The 17,327-nt window shown below is 46.4% G+C and overlaps 1 protein-coding gene across 4 annotated transcripts in view; it reads left to right on the top strand.

Annotated features, from left to right (window-relative positions):
• FEZ1 (fasciculation and elongation protein zeta 1) overlaps positions 1 to 17,327 on the top strand; it is a 101,855-nt gene that overhangs the window by 61,502 nt on the left and 23,026 nt on the right. For 2 of the 4 annotated variants that reach the window (XM_089659002.1, XM_089659001.1), the window contains exon 5: positions 12,041 to 12,089. In XM_089659002.1, the coding sequence (XP_089515128.1) occupies positions 12,041 to 12,089 (49 nt within the window). Of the gene's footprint in view, positions 1 to 11,923; positions 12,090 to 17,327 lie in introns of all 4 variants that reach the window. The other 2 variants (XM_089659000.1, XM_089658999.1) reach the window with 1 other exon arrangement.

The following is a 17,327-nucleotide window of genomic DNA, read 5'->3' as shown; positions in this document are numbered from 1 at the left end:
GAGATGAGCATAGGAGGAGGAGACAAGGGAGCTAGAGAGCAGGAGGTCATGTGAGGAGCGGAGAGTACGGTTTGGGTGATATTTGGAGACAAGATCGGTGATGTAATTTGGGGCGGAGTTATAAATGGCTTTATATGTTATTGTTAATATTTTGAATTTTATTTGTTGGGCAATGGGAAGCTAGTGGAGGGATTGGCAGAGAGGGGTGGAGGACACTGACTGGAGGCCAGTGGAGGGATTGCCAGAGAGGGATGGAGGGCACTGAATGGAGGCCAGTGGAGGGAATGGCAGAGAGGGATGGAGGGCACTGAATGGAGGCCAGTGGAGGGATTGGCAGAGAGGGATGGAGGGCACTGAATGGAGACCAGTGGAGGAATTGGCAGAGAGGGATGGAGGGCACTGAATGGAGGCCAGTGGAGGGAATGGCAGAGAGGGATGGAGGGCACTGAATGGAGGCCAGTGGAGGGAATGGCAGAGAGGGATGGAGGGCACTGAGTGGAGGCCAGTGGAGGGATTGGCAGATATGGAACAGTTTGGTACAGGGGCGGACTGACCATATGGAAACTCGGGCACTGTCCAAGGGCCGGGGGTCAGTAGGGGGCCCCATGAGATGCTCCTGGTACCTTTTTCATAGGCTTTTTTTGAGTTTGGGCAAGGACACAGGGGCCCCATGATCCTCTATTGCCCGGGGGCCCCATGAGTTGTCAGTCCGCCCCTGGTCTGGTAGCAGCATTCATGATAGACTGAAGAAGGTGATTGCATTTATTCAAATTGCAATCACCGGATGTGCTGCCTCCCCATTCTCCGAAGATGATCAGACCAGCATGTTCCAGCATTACATTGTATAATGAGGAGAAGGTGTTATGCAGTCTTTGCGTATTTGCTTTTTCCACACCACTCTACTCATCTGATATGTGTGACCTCCCTAACATCACCACTATGAAGCCATTGTTGAGATTGTCACTTGCACCACGGGTCTTATAGTAAGGAGCCAGTACTCCAGGATCACCCGGTGTGCCGATAAAGACAGGGATGCTAGATTCGCGGTCAGGTGACAATGTGCGTCAATGCATCTCAGCGTGTGCGGTCCTGGGGCAGATTGTTGCTATGGAAACCAATCCGTAAGAGTCTCAAGACATATATCACGTCAAGTCGGTGTTTAGCCCTCAGCCGCAAGCTTGATATTTGTTTTTGTCTCACGCTGACAGCGCAGGGGGTTTAATTCTCAACAAATCCTTCACATCTCTCTTCTCTAAAAAAATAAAATAAAAAAAAGGACGTATTATCGGAATCCGTGGGAGAGTCCCCAGACTGTCCATGTAAACCCAGAAATAAAACACTACTACATAATGAAATATCTACTGAAAACATAGATAACACATGAGGGAACTTTACTAAAACTAGAGCACAGCAGCTGTGCATAGTAACCAATCAGCTTCTGACTTCAGCTTGTTCAGTTAAGCTTTGACAATAAAAACTGGAAGCTGATTGGTTTCTATGCAGAGCTGCCAGGGACGGATCTAGCCTATCAAATCTGGGGGTGCAGTAAAAAAAAAAAAAAAAAAAAGTCAGGGGGCATAATGTCAATAGTGTGACAGGGATGCCTCAGAAAACTTTGTACCATGGAGTCATAACCCTGACAGTGGAGAAGTGAACTGGGAAGGTTAGTATGAGTTAGGCTGTCATTAGTTTAGCCGATTAAACAGAACCTGTGCCCCCTTATATCAGGTGTCTCTAACAGAGTCCTTCGTTATATCAGGAGTTCTCCTCAGAGTTCCTCCTTACATCAGGGCTCCTATAACAGTCCCCCCTTACATCAGGTGTCCTCACCAGGGTGCCCCTTACATAAAATGTCCACATCAGAGTGCCCCCTTACATCAGTTGCCTCAACAAAGTGCCCCTTTTTATTAATTGCTTTCCTCAGTGTGCCCCCTTTACATCAAAGTGACCCCTTACATCAACTGTCCCCATCAGAGTTCCCCCTCTGCAAAACACAAACACCAAAAAGTGCTTTCGTCCACCCCCCGAAGGGGTAGGACCTCTACCGTGATCCCCCGAGGCTCCTGACAGGGACTGAGCTTTCCACATAGTCCACCTGGCCAAAAGGCCTGGCGGACCCCTTTCCTTGTGGCTAGCCAAAGCCGACCACCAAGTCAAAGAGAACAGGGGAGGAAGGAACCAAAAGGCCACACATCCTCCCCCTAGACTTCAGGGCAGGCCTGACGACCCACACCCTACCATTCGTGAGAAAATCCACTGAGGAAACCACTGCTCTGTGGACTCTCTGCCTCCCCGGCCCCTGGTCAGACAAGGTGGATCCATTCAAATCAGGAGGAACTGGGCCCCAAATGCCTGTGGGCACCATGGTTTCTGTCCCAGCCAGTACTAGCCTTCAGAGCCCCCATCATACCAGCTTTTTTTTAAGTCGGCTTCAGCTAGGAAAGAGGTCCTCCAGGCTTTTTGGCCAGGTGGACCATGTGGAAACCACAGTCCCTGTCAGGAGCCTCGTGCCCTGGGGGATCGGGGTAGAGGTCCTACCCCTTCGTGGGGTGGACTAAAGCACACCAAGTGCACTTTTTTGTCTTTGTGTTTTGCACTTGCACGTTTTTTTCGCACAAAAAAAAAAAACATTACTACCCCCCATCACAGTGTCCTCTTACATCGACTATTCCCATCAGAGTGCTCTCCTACATGAACTATCCCCATCAAGGCATAGCCCACCTCAGCACCCCCCTAGATCCGGGCCTGAGAACTGCACCTGATTTTGCACCCTCCAATTTTAAGTATAACCCCCAAGGTCTGCAGAGGAAACGACATGCGCAATGGATTTAGATTGTCCTTTTCTGCTTTGTACACTGAGCTACACGAAGCATACCGTATTGCATTGTTGCAGTGTATAGCTATGTGCGCTCAACATAATGTGATGCTGCTTAAAACTGAAGATGGGAAGAAAGACTACATCAGCAGAATAAATGGCCAGTCAGCTATTAGTGCTTCTCCATATGAAGGTAATTTTCCTTTACAATCACTCTCTGCAAGGATTGATTAACCGCTTTGTGACACCATAGATTCTAAGCGGAACTTCAGAGCTTTTTTTTGTACTATTGGGTAGAAGGTGAAAGTGTCAGACCCCCTTGTCAGGTTTTTATTTTTAATACAACTGTAGCACCCTCCTAGATAGGCTGCCAGAAATAGCTTAGGCAAATATAGTCCTGTGCAGGGGCGGACTGACAACTCATGGGGCCTCCGGGCAATAGGGGATCATGGGGCCCCTGCGTCCTTGCCCAAACTCAAAAAAGCCTATGAAAAAGGTACCAGGGGCATCTCATGGGGCCCCCTACTTACCTCAGGCCCTCGGGCAGTGCCCGAGTTTACAAATGGTCAGTCCCTGGTTCTGTGGCTTTCCTGTGTTCAGCAGAGCAGTGTGTGATTGCTTTAGGCTGCTCTGGGCTCTGCAGGCTAAAAGTCTGACTGGAGCTTTCCAGAACATAGTGGGTGGGGGAGTCAGATGAGCAACCTGAATATTTATGTAGCTCCAGCCAATCCCTGGGAAGTTGAACCTAGATGGTGGTTTGGGAGTGTTTAGTTTGGAGCCTCAGAGAGCAGGGTTCTTTCCCAGGAGTTCAGATTGCCAGAAAGACGAGCTACAAGCCCTTCCTTGCCATCTTACTCAGGATCCTGCCTAGCTCGTCGAGATCCCAGATGTGCTTAGCTGGGGAGCCTATCTACAAGATTCTTGAGAGGTAAAGAGAGGTACCATTGAAGATCCTTTCTGGAAGTGCTATAAAGAAGTCTGTCTGGTTGAGTCTGAGGAAGACTGGCAGGGCCAGTGCTTCCACTATGCAAACTAGGAGACTGCCTAGGCTGCCACTCTCTCTGTGAAGGACACCACCACATCATGAATGATTCTTTAGCTGATGGGAGGGGCGGCAGAGGGTAAGAAGAAAGGACAAAGGAAGATGCCAGGTGTCTAGGGCCAGTGTAGCAGCTAAGCTGCCGCTCCTTCCAGTGTTCCTCTCAGACTCAGTCGCTTAGTGCAAGCCGGTTGGTGGCTGCTGATCACTGTGGAGTTCCAGCCCTTTTCTTCCCATTCATCAGCAGAGGCGGAGCTGCGCCTGCAGAGGAAGGTAATGTCTGACTCTGATGTCTCTTGTCTGTGTGAGTGTGACCCGGCCGGCCATCCATCACATGTGCAATGTGTCAGTGAGTGATGACATCATCACGATCCCACAGCCTGCTCTTCTAGTGCCTGCTGATCTGTGTCAGTGTTGTTGGTGATGTGTTGTATCTGTATCTGTCACTGTGTCATTGCCTGGGGAATTCCAGCCTAGGATCTGTCAGAATGTGGATCCGTCATCCTCCACTCACTGCAACTGTCACCCTGTATTGCCAGCCACAGACACAGTCAGTCCGTATTTTTGGAAATTAAAAGAAATTTAGCAGTTTCATGTTTTGTTGATTTAATATTTTCTACTGTTTGTAAACATCTCTATTTTTTTTTTGGGGGGGGGGGGCGCAAGTAGCTGGACTTGCCTAGGGCGCAATACAGTCTAGTACCAGCCCTGCCCAGGGGACACTGTGAGTACAGACCTAGGGAGAGAGGATCTCGGTGACTGTCCTGTATTAACCCCTGCCACACTCAGTTTAAGGCTTGCCTGACCTGGGACATTGTGGATGGTGTACCAGTGCTGCCCACTTCATATTCCCATCAGGACCACCCTTCCCTTCACTCTCTTCTCCCCTTTTTCGAAGGGAAGGAGACAGACAGCTGTCTGCCTCTATCGCCTTGAGAAAGGGTTCCTTTGTGGCCCCAAACCTCGGTGGTATTTGTTAATGATCTGCTTTTTGGTTATGGCTTCTGAAATTTGGCCTCATTAAAATTGTGATGGTATTGGCTGAGTGCTGAGGTCTTTATCCAGTGGTTGTTGATGGTGTCCTCGTGGGCTGCGCACTTCCAACGAAAGAAGGAAACATGTGGGTCTGGTGCTGAATGGATTTATAACAAGATTTTATTGCTAACGTGAAGTCTCCAGCACTCCAAATAAATGCATTTGGCATGTTTATTGTGAAGGTAATGTGACATAAGGCAAGCAAACGGAAGTTTCAGGGCCTAGCAGGGTCCCTTTCTCAGGGCAACATATGCTGTGTTGAGAAAGGGACCCTATGAGGCCCTGAAACATTGGTTTCTTATGCCTTATATGATGCCATCTTCACAATAAACACATGAAATGCAGCTGTTTGGAGTGCTGGTGACTTCGCATCTTTGCATTTACACGGCATTCACTTCAAGCACCTATTACTACAATGTTGAGTACTGTGGAGAGTGCATCTTCTTTGTTTTTTATTGCTGTCTTTGTCCCCACTGGGGGGATTGACCCTCACTATTTATACAGGTGACTGTTGTCACCAAAACGGGAAGTGAAGGTAATCCAAAACTGTAATAAGAGTAGAGGGGAAACCTTCCATTGGAGTACCCATTTCATTGACAACAGCCAAACATTTTCTCCTATTTCTTCTGCATTGCTTGTACTTGTACTCAGGGCTGCTGTTAGAAACCATGGGGCCCCGTACAGCCATTGTTTAATAAGCTTCAGTTATGAATGAACACAGTAAGTGATTGGTACCAGTCACTCATTGTGTTCATTCAAGAAGTGTGTTTGCAGCTGGGAAGTAGTGGAGAGAAACCGGCAGCAATTCAGGGGTGGGGGGGCACACGGGGGGGGGGGGAAGGCTTGGGTAGCATGGGGAAATGTATGGAGCACCAGAAAGTGCTCCAGAGACAGTAATATAGGGCATCAGGTCCCCGCTGTTCTGATCACCCTTCCTGCCAACATCTGATTCACCCAGCTGCCTGGGCCCCCTGCTGGTCTGGGCCCCATACAGGAGGACCAGTGGTTCCCCCTTATCCATGATTGTACTGTCCCCCTTTATATTGTAAAACTGCATAAACTATAAAAAAAACCCCATTGAACTCCCTACAATTTGGGGAGAAGTCTGCTTCCTATTATCTGTAAGAAATGAAGAGTGAGGAGATAGACAGCAGTAGGAGTCTACACACAATCCAAGGAGAGCGCCAAGAGTCCAAGGTAATTTAATGATAAAATTGATTCACAGCAGAATAGAGCCAACACATTTCAGGGGCTACATGCACTCCCCTTCATCAGGTCTTAAGAATTCAGACTGAGCTTAGAGTGGAACATCACCCAAAAGGGCAAGTTCCTCTTTTCTGCCTCATCCTGTCATGCCTCCTTTGTAGATTGGCAACTCAGGGGTTCCCCAAGGCATGGAGTCTAAACCCCAGCCTGCTTCTTTACCAGGGCCCCTGATGGTGGGGATGGACTTGCAGCAAGCTGGAACCATGTGGTGGCCCCTAGGTATGCCCAGCTGAGGATGCAGAGACTACTCGCATGTGCAGAGTACAAATAGCAGGAGACAACAGGAAATCCTGGAGACAAGCCGAGGTCAGGGAGGGCAGCAAGCAAGCACAGACAGTGGACGAAGCTGGGATCAGTATGCGGGTAGTATATTGGGCAACTATGTGGCAAATGAGGTTTAATGTTGATAAATGTAAGGTTCTGCACTTGGGGACTAAGAATATGCATGCATCATACATACTAGGATGGGGGGGGGGTACAACTGGGGGAATCAATGGTGGAGAAGGATCTGGGGGTTCTGGTAGATCACAAGCTTAATAATGGCAGGTATAGACTCCAGAAAGAGAGATATCATTCCCCCCCCCCCCCCACCTCATCTGGAATATGCAGTTCAGTTTTGGGCACCAATTCATAAAAAGAACATTGGGGAACTGGAGAGTACAGAGAAGGGCAACCAAACTGATAAGAGGCATGGAGGAGATCAGCTATGAGGAAAGATTAGAGGAACTGAATTTATTCTCTATTGAGAAGAGGAGATTAAGGGGGGATATGATCACCATGTATAATACATAAGGGGGGATATGATCACCATGTATAATACATAAGGGGGGATATGATCTCCATGTATAATACATAAGGGGGGATAGGATCACCATGTATAATACATAAGGGGGGGATATGATCTCCATGTATAATACATAAGGGGGGATATGATCACCATGTATAATACATAAGGGGGGATATGATCTTCATGTATAATACATAAGGGGGGATATGATCACCATGTATAATACATAAGGGGGGATATGATCTTCATGTATAATACATAAGGGGGGATATGATCTCCATGTATAATACATAAGAGGGGATATGATCTCCATGTATAATACATAAGGGGGGATATGATCTCCATGTATAATACATAAGGGGGGGATATGATCTCCATGTATAATACATAAGGGGGGATATGATCTCCATGTATAATACATAAGGGGGGATATGATCTCCATGTATAATACATAAGGGGGGGATATGATCTCCATGTATAATACATAAGGGGGGATATGATCACCATGTATAATACATAAGGGGGGATATGATCTACATGTATAATACATAAGGGGGGATATGATCTCCATGTATAATACATAAGGAGGGATATGATCTCCACGTATAATACATAAGGGGGGATATGATCTCCACGTATAATACATAAGGGGGGATATGATCTCCACGTATAATACATAAGGGGGGATATGATCTCCACGTATAATACATAAGGGGGGATATGATCACCATGTATAATACATAAGGGGGGATAGGATCACCACATATGATACATAAGGGGGCATAGGATCAACACATATGATACATAAGGGGGGCTATGATCTCCATGCATAATACATAAGGGGGGATATGACCTCCATGTATAATACATAAGGGGGATATGATCAACACGTACAATACATAAGGGGGGATAGGATCACCACATATGATACATAAGGGGGCATAGGATCAACACATATGATACATAAGGGGGGCTATGATCTCCATGCATAATACATAAGGGGGGATATGACCTCCATGTATAATACATAAGGGGGATATGATCACCATGTATAATACATAAGGGGGGATATGATCTCCATGTATAATACATAAGGGGGGGATATGATCTCCATGTATAATACATAAGGGGGATATGATCTCCATGTATAATACATAAGGGGGGGATATGATCACCATGTATAATACATAAGGGGGGATATGATCTCCATGTATAATACATAAGGGGGATATGATCTCCATGTATAATACATAAGGGGGATATGATCTCCATGTATAATACATAAGGGGGGATATGATCTCCATGTATAATACATAAGGGGGGATATGATCTCCATGTATAATACATCAGTGGTTCATATAGTGAACTCGGTGTAGTTATTCACCCTGAGGTCATCACAGAGGACAAGGGGGCGCTCTTTACATCTGGAGGAAAAGAAATTTAATCTCCAAACACAGAAAGGTTTCTTCACAGTGAGAGCTGTGAGAATGTGGAATAGACTCCCTCAAGAGTTGGTTGTGGCCAGCTCAGTGGATTGCTGTAGGAAAGTCCTGGATTCTTTCTTGGATACACAGAATATAACTGGATATACCATTTATAGGTAAAGTTGATCCAGGGAATATCCGATTGCCTCTCGGGGGATCAGGAAGGAATTTTTCCCCTGTAGGAGCAAATTGGATCGTGCTTTGCTGGGTTTTCTTTTTTTGCCTTCCTCTGGATCAACTCTGGGTGTAGGATTGTAACTTTTTTTTTTTTTATTCTTAATGGTTGAACTGGATGGACTTTTGTCTTTTTCAGCCAGACTAACTATGTAACTATATAGTCAGGCACAGGATACACAGGTAGCAAACGACAAAGAGCTCAGAGAACTGTAAAGTTGCTCAAGCAACGTGGGCTAGACTGAGCATGTCTTACAGTCATGGCCAATATTTTTGCCATTAATGTATATAGGCAAGCCAACTAAGAAGTGCCTGAGAAGTGCCTCTACAAATTCAACTCAAAGTCACTATAGATGCTACCATGGTGTAGCATTTCACATTGCCAGTAAATTTTATTAAAAATGCTCTCACATTTAAATATAAAACAATTGCATAGACAAAAACCACTCGGGACACTACAGCTTTCTCCCTCCTCACTTCTGTTCCTCCAAGATTTGGCATCACCTGGCTCCACCCCACGTGTATCGTCACAGACCATATACCTTCATCGGGGGTCTTTAACCGCTTGTCCACCGCCGTATGGAAGATACTGCTGCAGGATGGCATGGCTGCGCAAAATCACGTATATATACGTGATTTGCATTTACGAGTAAGGGGCGCGCGCGCCGCCCTACCCGTGCCACTATTGGCTGCTGGGGATGTCATTCAGTGGGTCCCGGCGGGTAATTCCTGGGACTCGGTGATCTTCGGCAAATCTGGCAGGGGAGAGACCTGTGTGTAAGCAACACAGATCTCTCTCCTGCTGTCAGCAAGGACATGCTGCTTTGTATCTCTCGGCACAGCAGAGAAATACAAAGCAGCATGTCCTTGCTGACAGCAGGAGAGAGATCTGTGTTGCTTACACAGCAGAGAGATACAAAGCAGCATGTCCTTGCTGACAGCAGGAGAGAGATCTGTGTTGCTTACACAGCAGAGAGATACAAAGCAGCATGTCTCCCAAGTAAAATTAGCACACAGCACGCAATGTAAAACACACACACAGCACGTAGTTAACCCTTTGATCGCCCCAGATGTTAACCCCTTCCTGCCCAGTGTCATTAGAACAGTGTCAGTGCTTTTTACTAGCACTGATCACTGTATTAGTGTCACTGAGGATGTAAGTGACAGTTAGTCAGTTCCCACGCAGTGTCAGAATGCACACCGCAGTCCCGCTATAAGTCGCTGACCGCTGCCATTACTAGTATTAAAAAAAAAAAAAAATTCCAGTAGATATTGTAGATGCTATAACTTTCACGTAAACCAATTAATATACACTTATTGGGATTTTTCTTTTCAAAGGCATGGAGCAGAATACATCTTGGCCTAAATTTATGAAGAAATTACATTTTTTTAATTTTTTTATGGGATATGTTTTATAGCAAAAATTTAAAAATATTGTTTTTTTTTTTTAAATTGTATTTTTTTGTTTATAGAGCAAAAAATAAAAATGCAGTAGTGATCAAATACCACCGAAATAAATCTCTATTTCTGGGGAAAAAAATGACATAAATTTAATTTATGTACAGCGTTGCATGACTGCGTAATTGTCAGCTTAAGTAACTCTGCCGTATCGGCCTGGTCAGGAAGGGGGGTATATCCTCTGGAGAGCGAGTGGTTGGACTTTTGGACATTTGACACTCTCATTGGATTGTATATATGTGGATCAACTCTGAGTCATATCCCTTTTTCCTGAGGGTGGAATCTGTTTTGTAAATGCTGCCGAACTGGAGCCAGTGTGCCCAGTGACAATTTCAGTGACCCTTAGGAGATCCAGATCCAATGTGCCCAGTGACCATTTCTGTAAGCCTTAGGAGATCCAGATCCAGTGTGCCCAGTGACCATTTCTGTAAGCCTTAGGAGATCCAGATCCAGTGTGCCCAGTGACCATTTCTGTAACCCTTAGGAGATCCAGATCCAGTGTGCCCAGTGACCATTTCTGTAACCCTTAGGAGATCCAGATCCAGTGTGCCCAGTGACCATCTCTGTAACCCTTAGGAGATCCAGATCCAGTGTGCCCAGTGACCATTTCTGTAACCCTTAGGAAATCCAGATCCAATGTGCCCAGTGACCATTTTGATGACCCTTAGGAAATCCAGATCCAGTGTGCCCAGTGACCATTTTGATGGCCCTTAGGAAATCCAGATCCAGTGTGCCCAGTGACCATTTCTGTAACCCTTAGGAGATCCAGATCCAGTGTTGCCCAGTGACCATTTCTGTAACCCTTAGGAAATCCATATCCAGTGTGCCCAGTGACAATTTTGGTGACCCTTAGGAAATCCAGGTCCAGTGTGCCCAGTGACCATTTTGATGACCCTTAGGAAATCCAGATCCAGTGTGCCCAGTGACCATTTCTGTAAGCCTTAGGAGATCCAGATCCAGTGTGCCCAGTGACCATTTCTGTAACCCTTAGGAGATCCAGATCCAATGTGCCCAGTGACCATCTCTGTAACCCTTAGGAGATCCAGATCCAGTGTGCCCAGTGACCATTTCTGTAACCCTTAGGAGATCCAGATCCAGTGTGCCCAGTGACCATTTCTGTAAGCCTTAGGAGATCCAGATCCAGTGTGCCCAGTGACCATTTCTGTAACCCTTAGGAGATCCAGTTCCAATGTGCCCAGTGACCATTTCTGTAACCCTTAGGAAATCCAGATCCAGTGTGCCCAGTGACCATTTCTGTAAGCCTTAGGAAATCCATATCCAGTGTGCCCAGTAACAATTTTGGTGACCCTTAGGAAATCCAGATCCAGTGTGCCCAGTGACCATTTTGATGACCCTTAGGAAATCCAGATCCAGTGTGCCCAGTGACCATTTCTGTAACCCTTAGGAGATCCAGATCCAGTGTGCCCAGTGACAATTTTGGTGACCCTTAGGAAATCCAGATCCAGTGTGCCCAGTGACCATTTCTGTAACCCTTAGGAAATCCAGATCCAGTGTGCCCAGTGACCATTTCTGTAACCCTTAGGAAATCCAGATCCAGTGTGCCCAGTGACCATTTCTGTAACCCTTAGGAAATCCAGATCCAGAGCCCTGTTTGTCCTTGAGTTAGCAGTAAGAATCTGCCAGGGTTCTAAATCTTTCCCACTGTATCCAAAGTGAGAAGAGGGTTTTTGGGGGAGGTTCTACCTATGTAATAATAAAACTCCCATCTGCCAATACGGTGAAGGTTGCGTCTTGTAATCCTCATGTGAATGGGCGGCTTGTAAATAAAGACAGGCAGGTCACCACCTTGTTGTCAGTTTCTTCTACTTTATTCACCTGTGAATTGTATTTCTGTGATTTTGAAGGTGATAGAAGAGATCGAGGAGATGATGCAAAACTCCCCAGACCCGGAGGAGGAACTCGATGAGGATGACAATGATCTGGAAGAGATTTCCACTCACTCTGACTCCATCCTCTTACAGGAGATGCAGGCCTTGAGCAAGACCTTCAACAATAATTGGACCGCTGAGGGTAAGGCTGGTCCTCTAGTCACCTCTTGTAACAGTATACTACAGTAAGGCCGTACATGTGTAGATTTTCGGAAGATAAAGAAAAAGTCGTACAAAAAATTATTTGAACATTCAGTGAATGGACGAATGTCGTTCGAAAATTGTCTTTTGCTTTTAACATTCGACTTTAAAATGAATGTCATTTCTGAACGATAACCACATACACTGGTTGAAAATTTGTTTGATCGAGAAATGTTTTGTTTGCTGCCCCTTCGAATTTTCCCCTCACTGCTGTCGAAAATGATCATTGATTTCATCACACTAATGATTAGAAAATCAAATTAATATTCTTGAAACTAAAACTCTCGAACGAAAATCTATACGTGTATGGCCAGCTTAAGGGTGGCAGTTCCATTTATTGTATGATACAATATTGCCCTATATAAAGAATTAAGACGGTTTGGAGTTGCATGACATTTGATTCTTATTGGATCCCTGCTATAACCTGACTGATAACTCATCACAAAATATTGGTAAATATGACATTTAGTTGGTCGTAAAGGCTCAAGTATTTCTATGCATTAAGGTAAAAAACCTTCTGTGTGCAGAAGCCCCCCCCAGCCCCTCCTAATACTTACCTGAGCCCCATCGCAATCCAGCAATATGCACGAGAGCCTTGGCTCTCCAGGGACTCCCCGTCCACATTGGCTGAGACAGCAGCATTAACTGTTAGTTCACACTATTATCAATCATAGCCAGGTAGCCAATGAGTAGAGGGGGCGGATACGAGCATCACTCTGTGAATGGGCATGCAGAGCAGCAGCTCGGGAGCGAGCCTGCTTGGGTGCCCCCATAGCAAGACACTTGCTGTGGAGTCACTCAGCAGGAGAGAGAAGCCAGGAGTGCGAGCAGGGAGAACCAAGAAGAGAAGAATCTGGGCTGCTCTGTGCAAAACCAAAGCACAGAGCAGGTAGGCATAACATGTTTTTTTATTTTAAAAATTATTTTAGTATCACTTTAACTTCAGGGTTGCAAGTTGTAATCAACATAGACCAAAAATGACTCGGAAACAACCAAAAATAGCAAAAACATATCCCAAAAGTAGCCAAGTGACAAAAAAGGATTCAAAAACCCCAAATAGGTTGATATACACTCACCGGCCACTCTATTAGGTACATCTTGCTAGTTCCAATAAAATCTCCCCACACCATGACACCTCCACCGCCAGCCTGAACCATTAATACAAGGCAGGATAGATCCACCTCACCATGACACCACCACCACCACCAGCCTGAACCATTGATACAAATCAGGATGGATCCACCTCACCACGACACCACCACCACCACCAGCCTGAACCATTAATACAAGGCAGGATAGATCCACCTCACCATGACACCACCACCAGCCTGAACCATTGATACAAAGCAGGATGGATCCACCTCACCATGACACCACCACCACCACCAGCCTGAACCATTGATACAAGGCAGGATAGATCCACCTCACCATGACACCACCACCACCACCAGCCTGAACCATTGATACAAGGCAGGATAGATCCACCTCACCATGACACCACCACCACCACCAGCCTGAACCGTTGATACAAGGCAAGATGGATCCATGCTTTCATGTTGTTTATGCCAAATTCTGACCCTACCATCTGAATGTGGCAGCAACCAGTCTGCACATTCTCCTCTGAGCTCAAAAAGGCATTTTCCTCCACACAACTGCCGCTCACTGGACCATTCTCTGGAAACCCTAGAGATGGTTGTGCGTGAAAATCCCAGTAGATATGCAGTTTTTGAAATAATCAGACCGGCCCATATGCCACCAACAACCATGCCACATTCAAAGTCACCGCATCAAAAACGCATAAAAAAAAACAACACACCTGTGGGAAGTTCTCGAGCCCAGGTTCACAGAATCGCATGGCAAGGGAAATCACATTATTTTCAATGGTGCCCTTCTAATCAACTCGGTACGGTGCAGGGGCGGACTGACCATTTGGAAACTCGGGCATTGCCCGAGGGCCCGGGGTCAGTAGGGGGTCTCATGAGATGCCCCTGGTACATTTTTCATAGGCTTTTTTGAGTTTGGGCAAGGACACAGGGGCCCCATGATCCCCTATTGCCCGGGGGCCCCATGAGTTGTCAGTCCGCCCCTGGTACGGTGTGATTTTGGAAAAGGTTCCTGGTGGACTTCAGTGCAGTTTCAGCCCCATAGACTTCTGTGTTATCTCATAGAAGACACATCAGCATAGATAAGAAACATTCTTCTGAGACTTTGATGGATTCAGTGTTTTTTTTTTTTTTGGTTTTTCTTTTAACCTTCACCTCTAACTCCTTTCAGACCCCTACCCATTCAACAAAGGGTTCAATTTAGAAAAAATAAAGACGCCAAACTTTTGAAAAATTCCTTTAATTTCACAACAAAAAACCCAACAGTCCTTTAATTAAAAAATAAATAGTCAAAAGAGCAAAAAAAAAAATTGTTCCGTCGATGCAATCCATCGTCATTCACGGACACCGACCCATCCACACCTGCAGAGCATTTGCCGCAATTTGACAGGTCTCCAGGGGCAGACTGATAACTCATGGGGCCCCCGGGCAATAGGGGATCATGGGGCCCCTGTGTCCTTGCCCACACTCAAAAAAGCCTATAAAAAAAGTACCAGGGGCATTTCATGGGGCCCCCTACTGACCCCGGGCCCTCGGGCAGTGCCAGAGTGCTGGAATGATCAGTCCGCCCCTGAGTCTGACAGTTGTCGGTCACATGTAAACAATTGGGTGGAGCTAGTGGTGACACACGGCGTGCACACAAACGGCCAATGTTCGAATCAAACTTACGTTCGACTTGGACATCGCGACCAACACTAGTTAACACCTATAAAAGGGTTAACAGTTATTAGGCTGCTTTCACACTGATCTGAGAGTGCACCTGCAGCTTTCCTGTAGCTTTGCTTAGAATTCTATTATTTTTTGTGGGTTGGCTGCACTGAGCCATAGACTTCTATTACATCCTGCAGGTTCGGTGCAATTCCTGAAACTGCAACACACCCTCAAAAAATATTCGAATTCTCAGGCAAAGTTAACCCACAGGAAAGCTGCGGGTGCACTGCGCTGCACCTGTTGTGCGGGTAAACCGCAGTGCATTAGTGTTAAAGCAGCCCGACAGGGGGCTCAAGACAGTAAGGGCTCATCTGCGATTTGAGGAGCGGTAAAACCTCATAGTTGTTACCAACCCCATCCCCCCAACCACTGGTGTAGTGTCAGGGGTCGCAATGATGACCCCATCCTATGCTCCAGGGGGCCCGTGTGGCTTCCCTGTAATATTCTATTTTACACTTGGACAGGTTGGGCAGCATATACAGGAACTGATCATCTCCGTTTTCCTCCTGCAACCTCTGAAAGCCGTCTTTTCCTCGTTTCCCTCCTGCCGACATTCAGTGGCTCCAGGAGGAAAATGTTCATTATGCCATTCAAAATAAAAAAATTTAAATTCTGAACCATTTTATATCATTGTGGCCCGCGACAGGTTAACAAATCACTTAAGTGGCCCTCGCTTTTTAAAAGGTTGAGCACCCCCACCTTTTATTCATAGTGTGAGATGGTATGAATGGCACAACCGATTTTTAGTGCCATTTTGTAGCATGGATTCAGAGCGCCGCCTGCTGGAAATGAGCTGTAATAAGTGGGTGCATTTAGACAAAGGACAACAAAGCTGAAATATAGCCCTTCCTTCATTTGTGACATCACGTTCAGTTTTGTTCCCATTTATATGTAAATCATATCACTTAGGTTGACTGTTATTCTTGTAAAAAAAAAAAAGCCTGACTTTTGTCCGTGGAGTAATGGAGTTCAGGTCTCACCTAAATGGGAAAACATAATTTAATGCAAAACTCCGGGCAAATAAAAAAATGATCCCTTGCATTGGGGCTATGCCTGCACTGCAAGGGTTAATTGCTCATTTTGTCGGAGGGAGAGGAGAAACAGTTTTACTTACCTCACCCCTGGCAGATGGGTCTCCCCCATGATCCGATGGTGGACTGTCCCTTGGTGTCCTCAAACCCAGGGCTATGGATCCTGCTCTGATCTTGATGACATCATGGCCCTAGACCGCTAGAGCGCAGGGGGTGCAAAAGCTGTGGGCATTGGTTTAGTTGCAGGGTGGAGCAGAGCATCAAGTAACTATACACTATATTGCCAAAAGTATTGGCCCCGCCCTCCCAGTCATGTGATTCAGGTGTTCCAATCCCCTCCATGGACACAGGTGTATACAATCAAGCCCCTAGGCATGCAGACTGCTTCTACAAACATTGGTGAAAGAATGGGTCGCTCTCAGGAGCTCAGTGACTCCAAGCGTGGTCCCGTGATAGGTGGTCACCTGGGCAATAACTCCATCCGTGACATTTCCTGGCTACTAAATATTCCACGCTCAACTGTTAGTGGGATTATAACAAAGTGGAAGCAACTGGGAACAACAGCAACTCAGCCACCAAGTGGTAGGCCACGGCACATGACAGGGCGGGGTCAGCGCATGCTGAAGAGCACAGTACGCAGAAGTCGCCAACTGTCTGCAGAGTCAACAGCTAAATACCTCCAAACTTGATGTGGCCTTCAGATGAGCACAACAACAGTGCGTAGAGAGCTTCATGGAATGGGTTTCCATGGCCGAGTAGCTGCATCCAAGCCTTCCATCACCAAGTGCAATGCAAAGCGCCTGATGCCGTGGTGTAAAGCACGCCGCCACTGGACTCTAGAGCAGAGGAGACTTGTTCTCTGGAGTGACCAATCACGCTTCTCTGTCTGGCAATCTGATAGACATGTCTGGGTTTGACAGTTGCCAGGAGAACGGTACTTGCCTGACTGCATTGTGCCAAGTCTAAAGTTTGGTGGAGGGGGGATTATGGTGTGGAGTTGTTTTTCAGGGGTTGGGCTTGGCCCTCTAGTTCCAGTGAAGGGAACTGTTAAGGCGTCAGCATACCAAGACATTTTGGACAATTTCATGCTTCCAACTTTGTGAGAAGAGTTTGGGGATGGCCCCTTCCTGTTCCAACATGACTGCCCACCAGTGCACAAAGCAAGGTCCATAAAGACATGGAGGATCCAGTTTGGGGTGGAGGAACTTGACTGTCCTGCACAGAGTCCTGGCCTCAACCCCATAGAACACCTTTGGGATGAATTAGAGCGGAGACTGCGAGCCAGGCCTCCTCCCCCGACATCAGTGCCTGACCTGACAAATGTGTTTCTGGAAG

The sequence above is a fragment of the Staurois parvus genome, unplaced genomic scaffold (assembly GCF_062004578.1).
Source record: "Staurois parvus isolate SC_StPar_1 unplaced genomic scaffold, SC_StPar_1.0 ptg001122l, whole genome shotgun sequence".
Taxonomy (NCBI): Eukaryota; Metazoa; Chordata; class Amphibia; order Anura; family Ranidae; genus Staurois; species Staurois parvus.
This window is presented reverse-complemented; position numbering and strand designations above follow the sequence as displayed.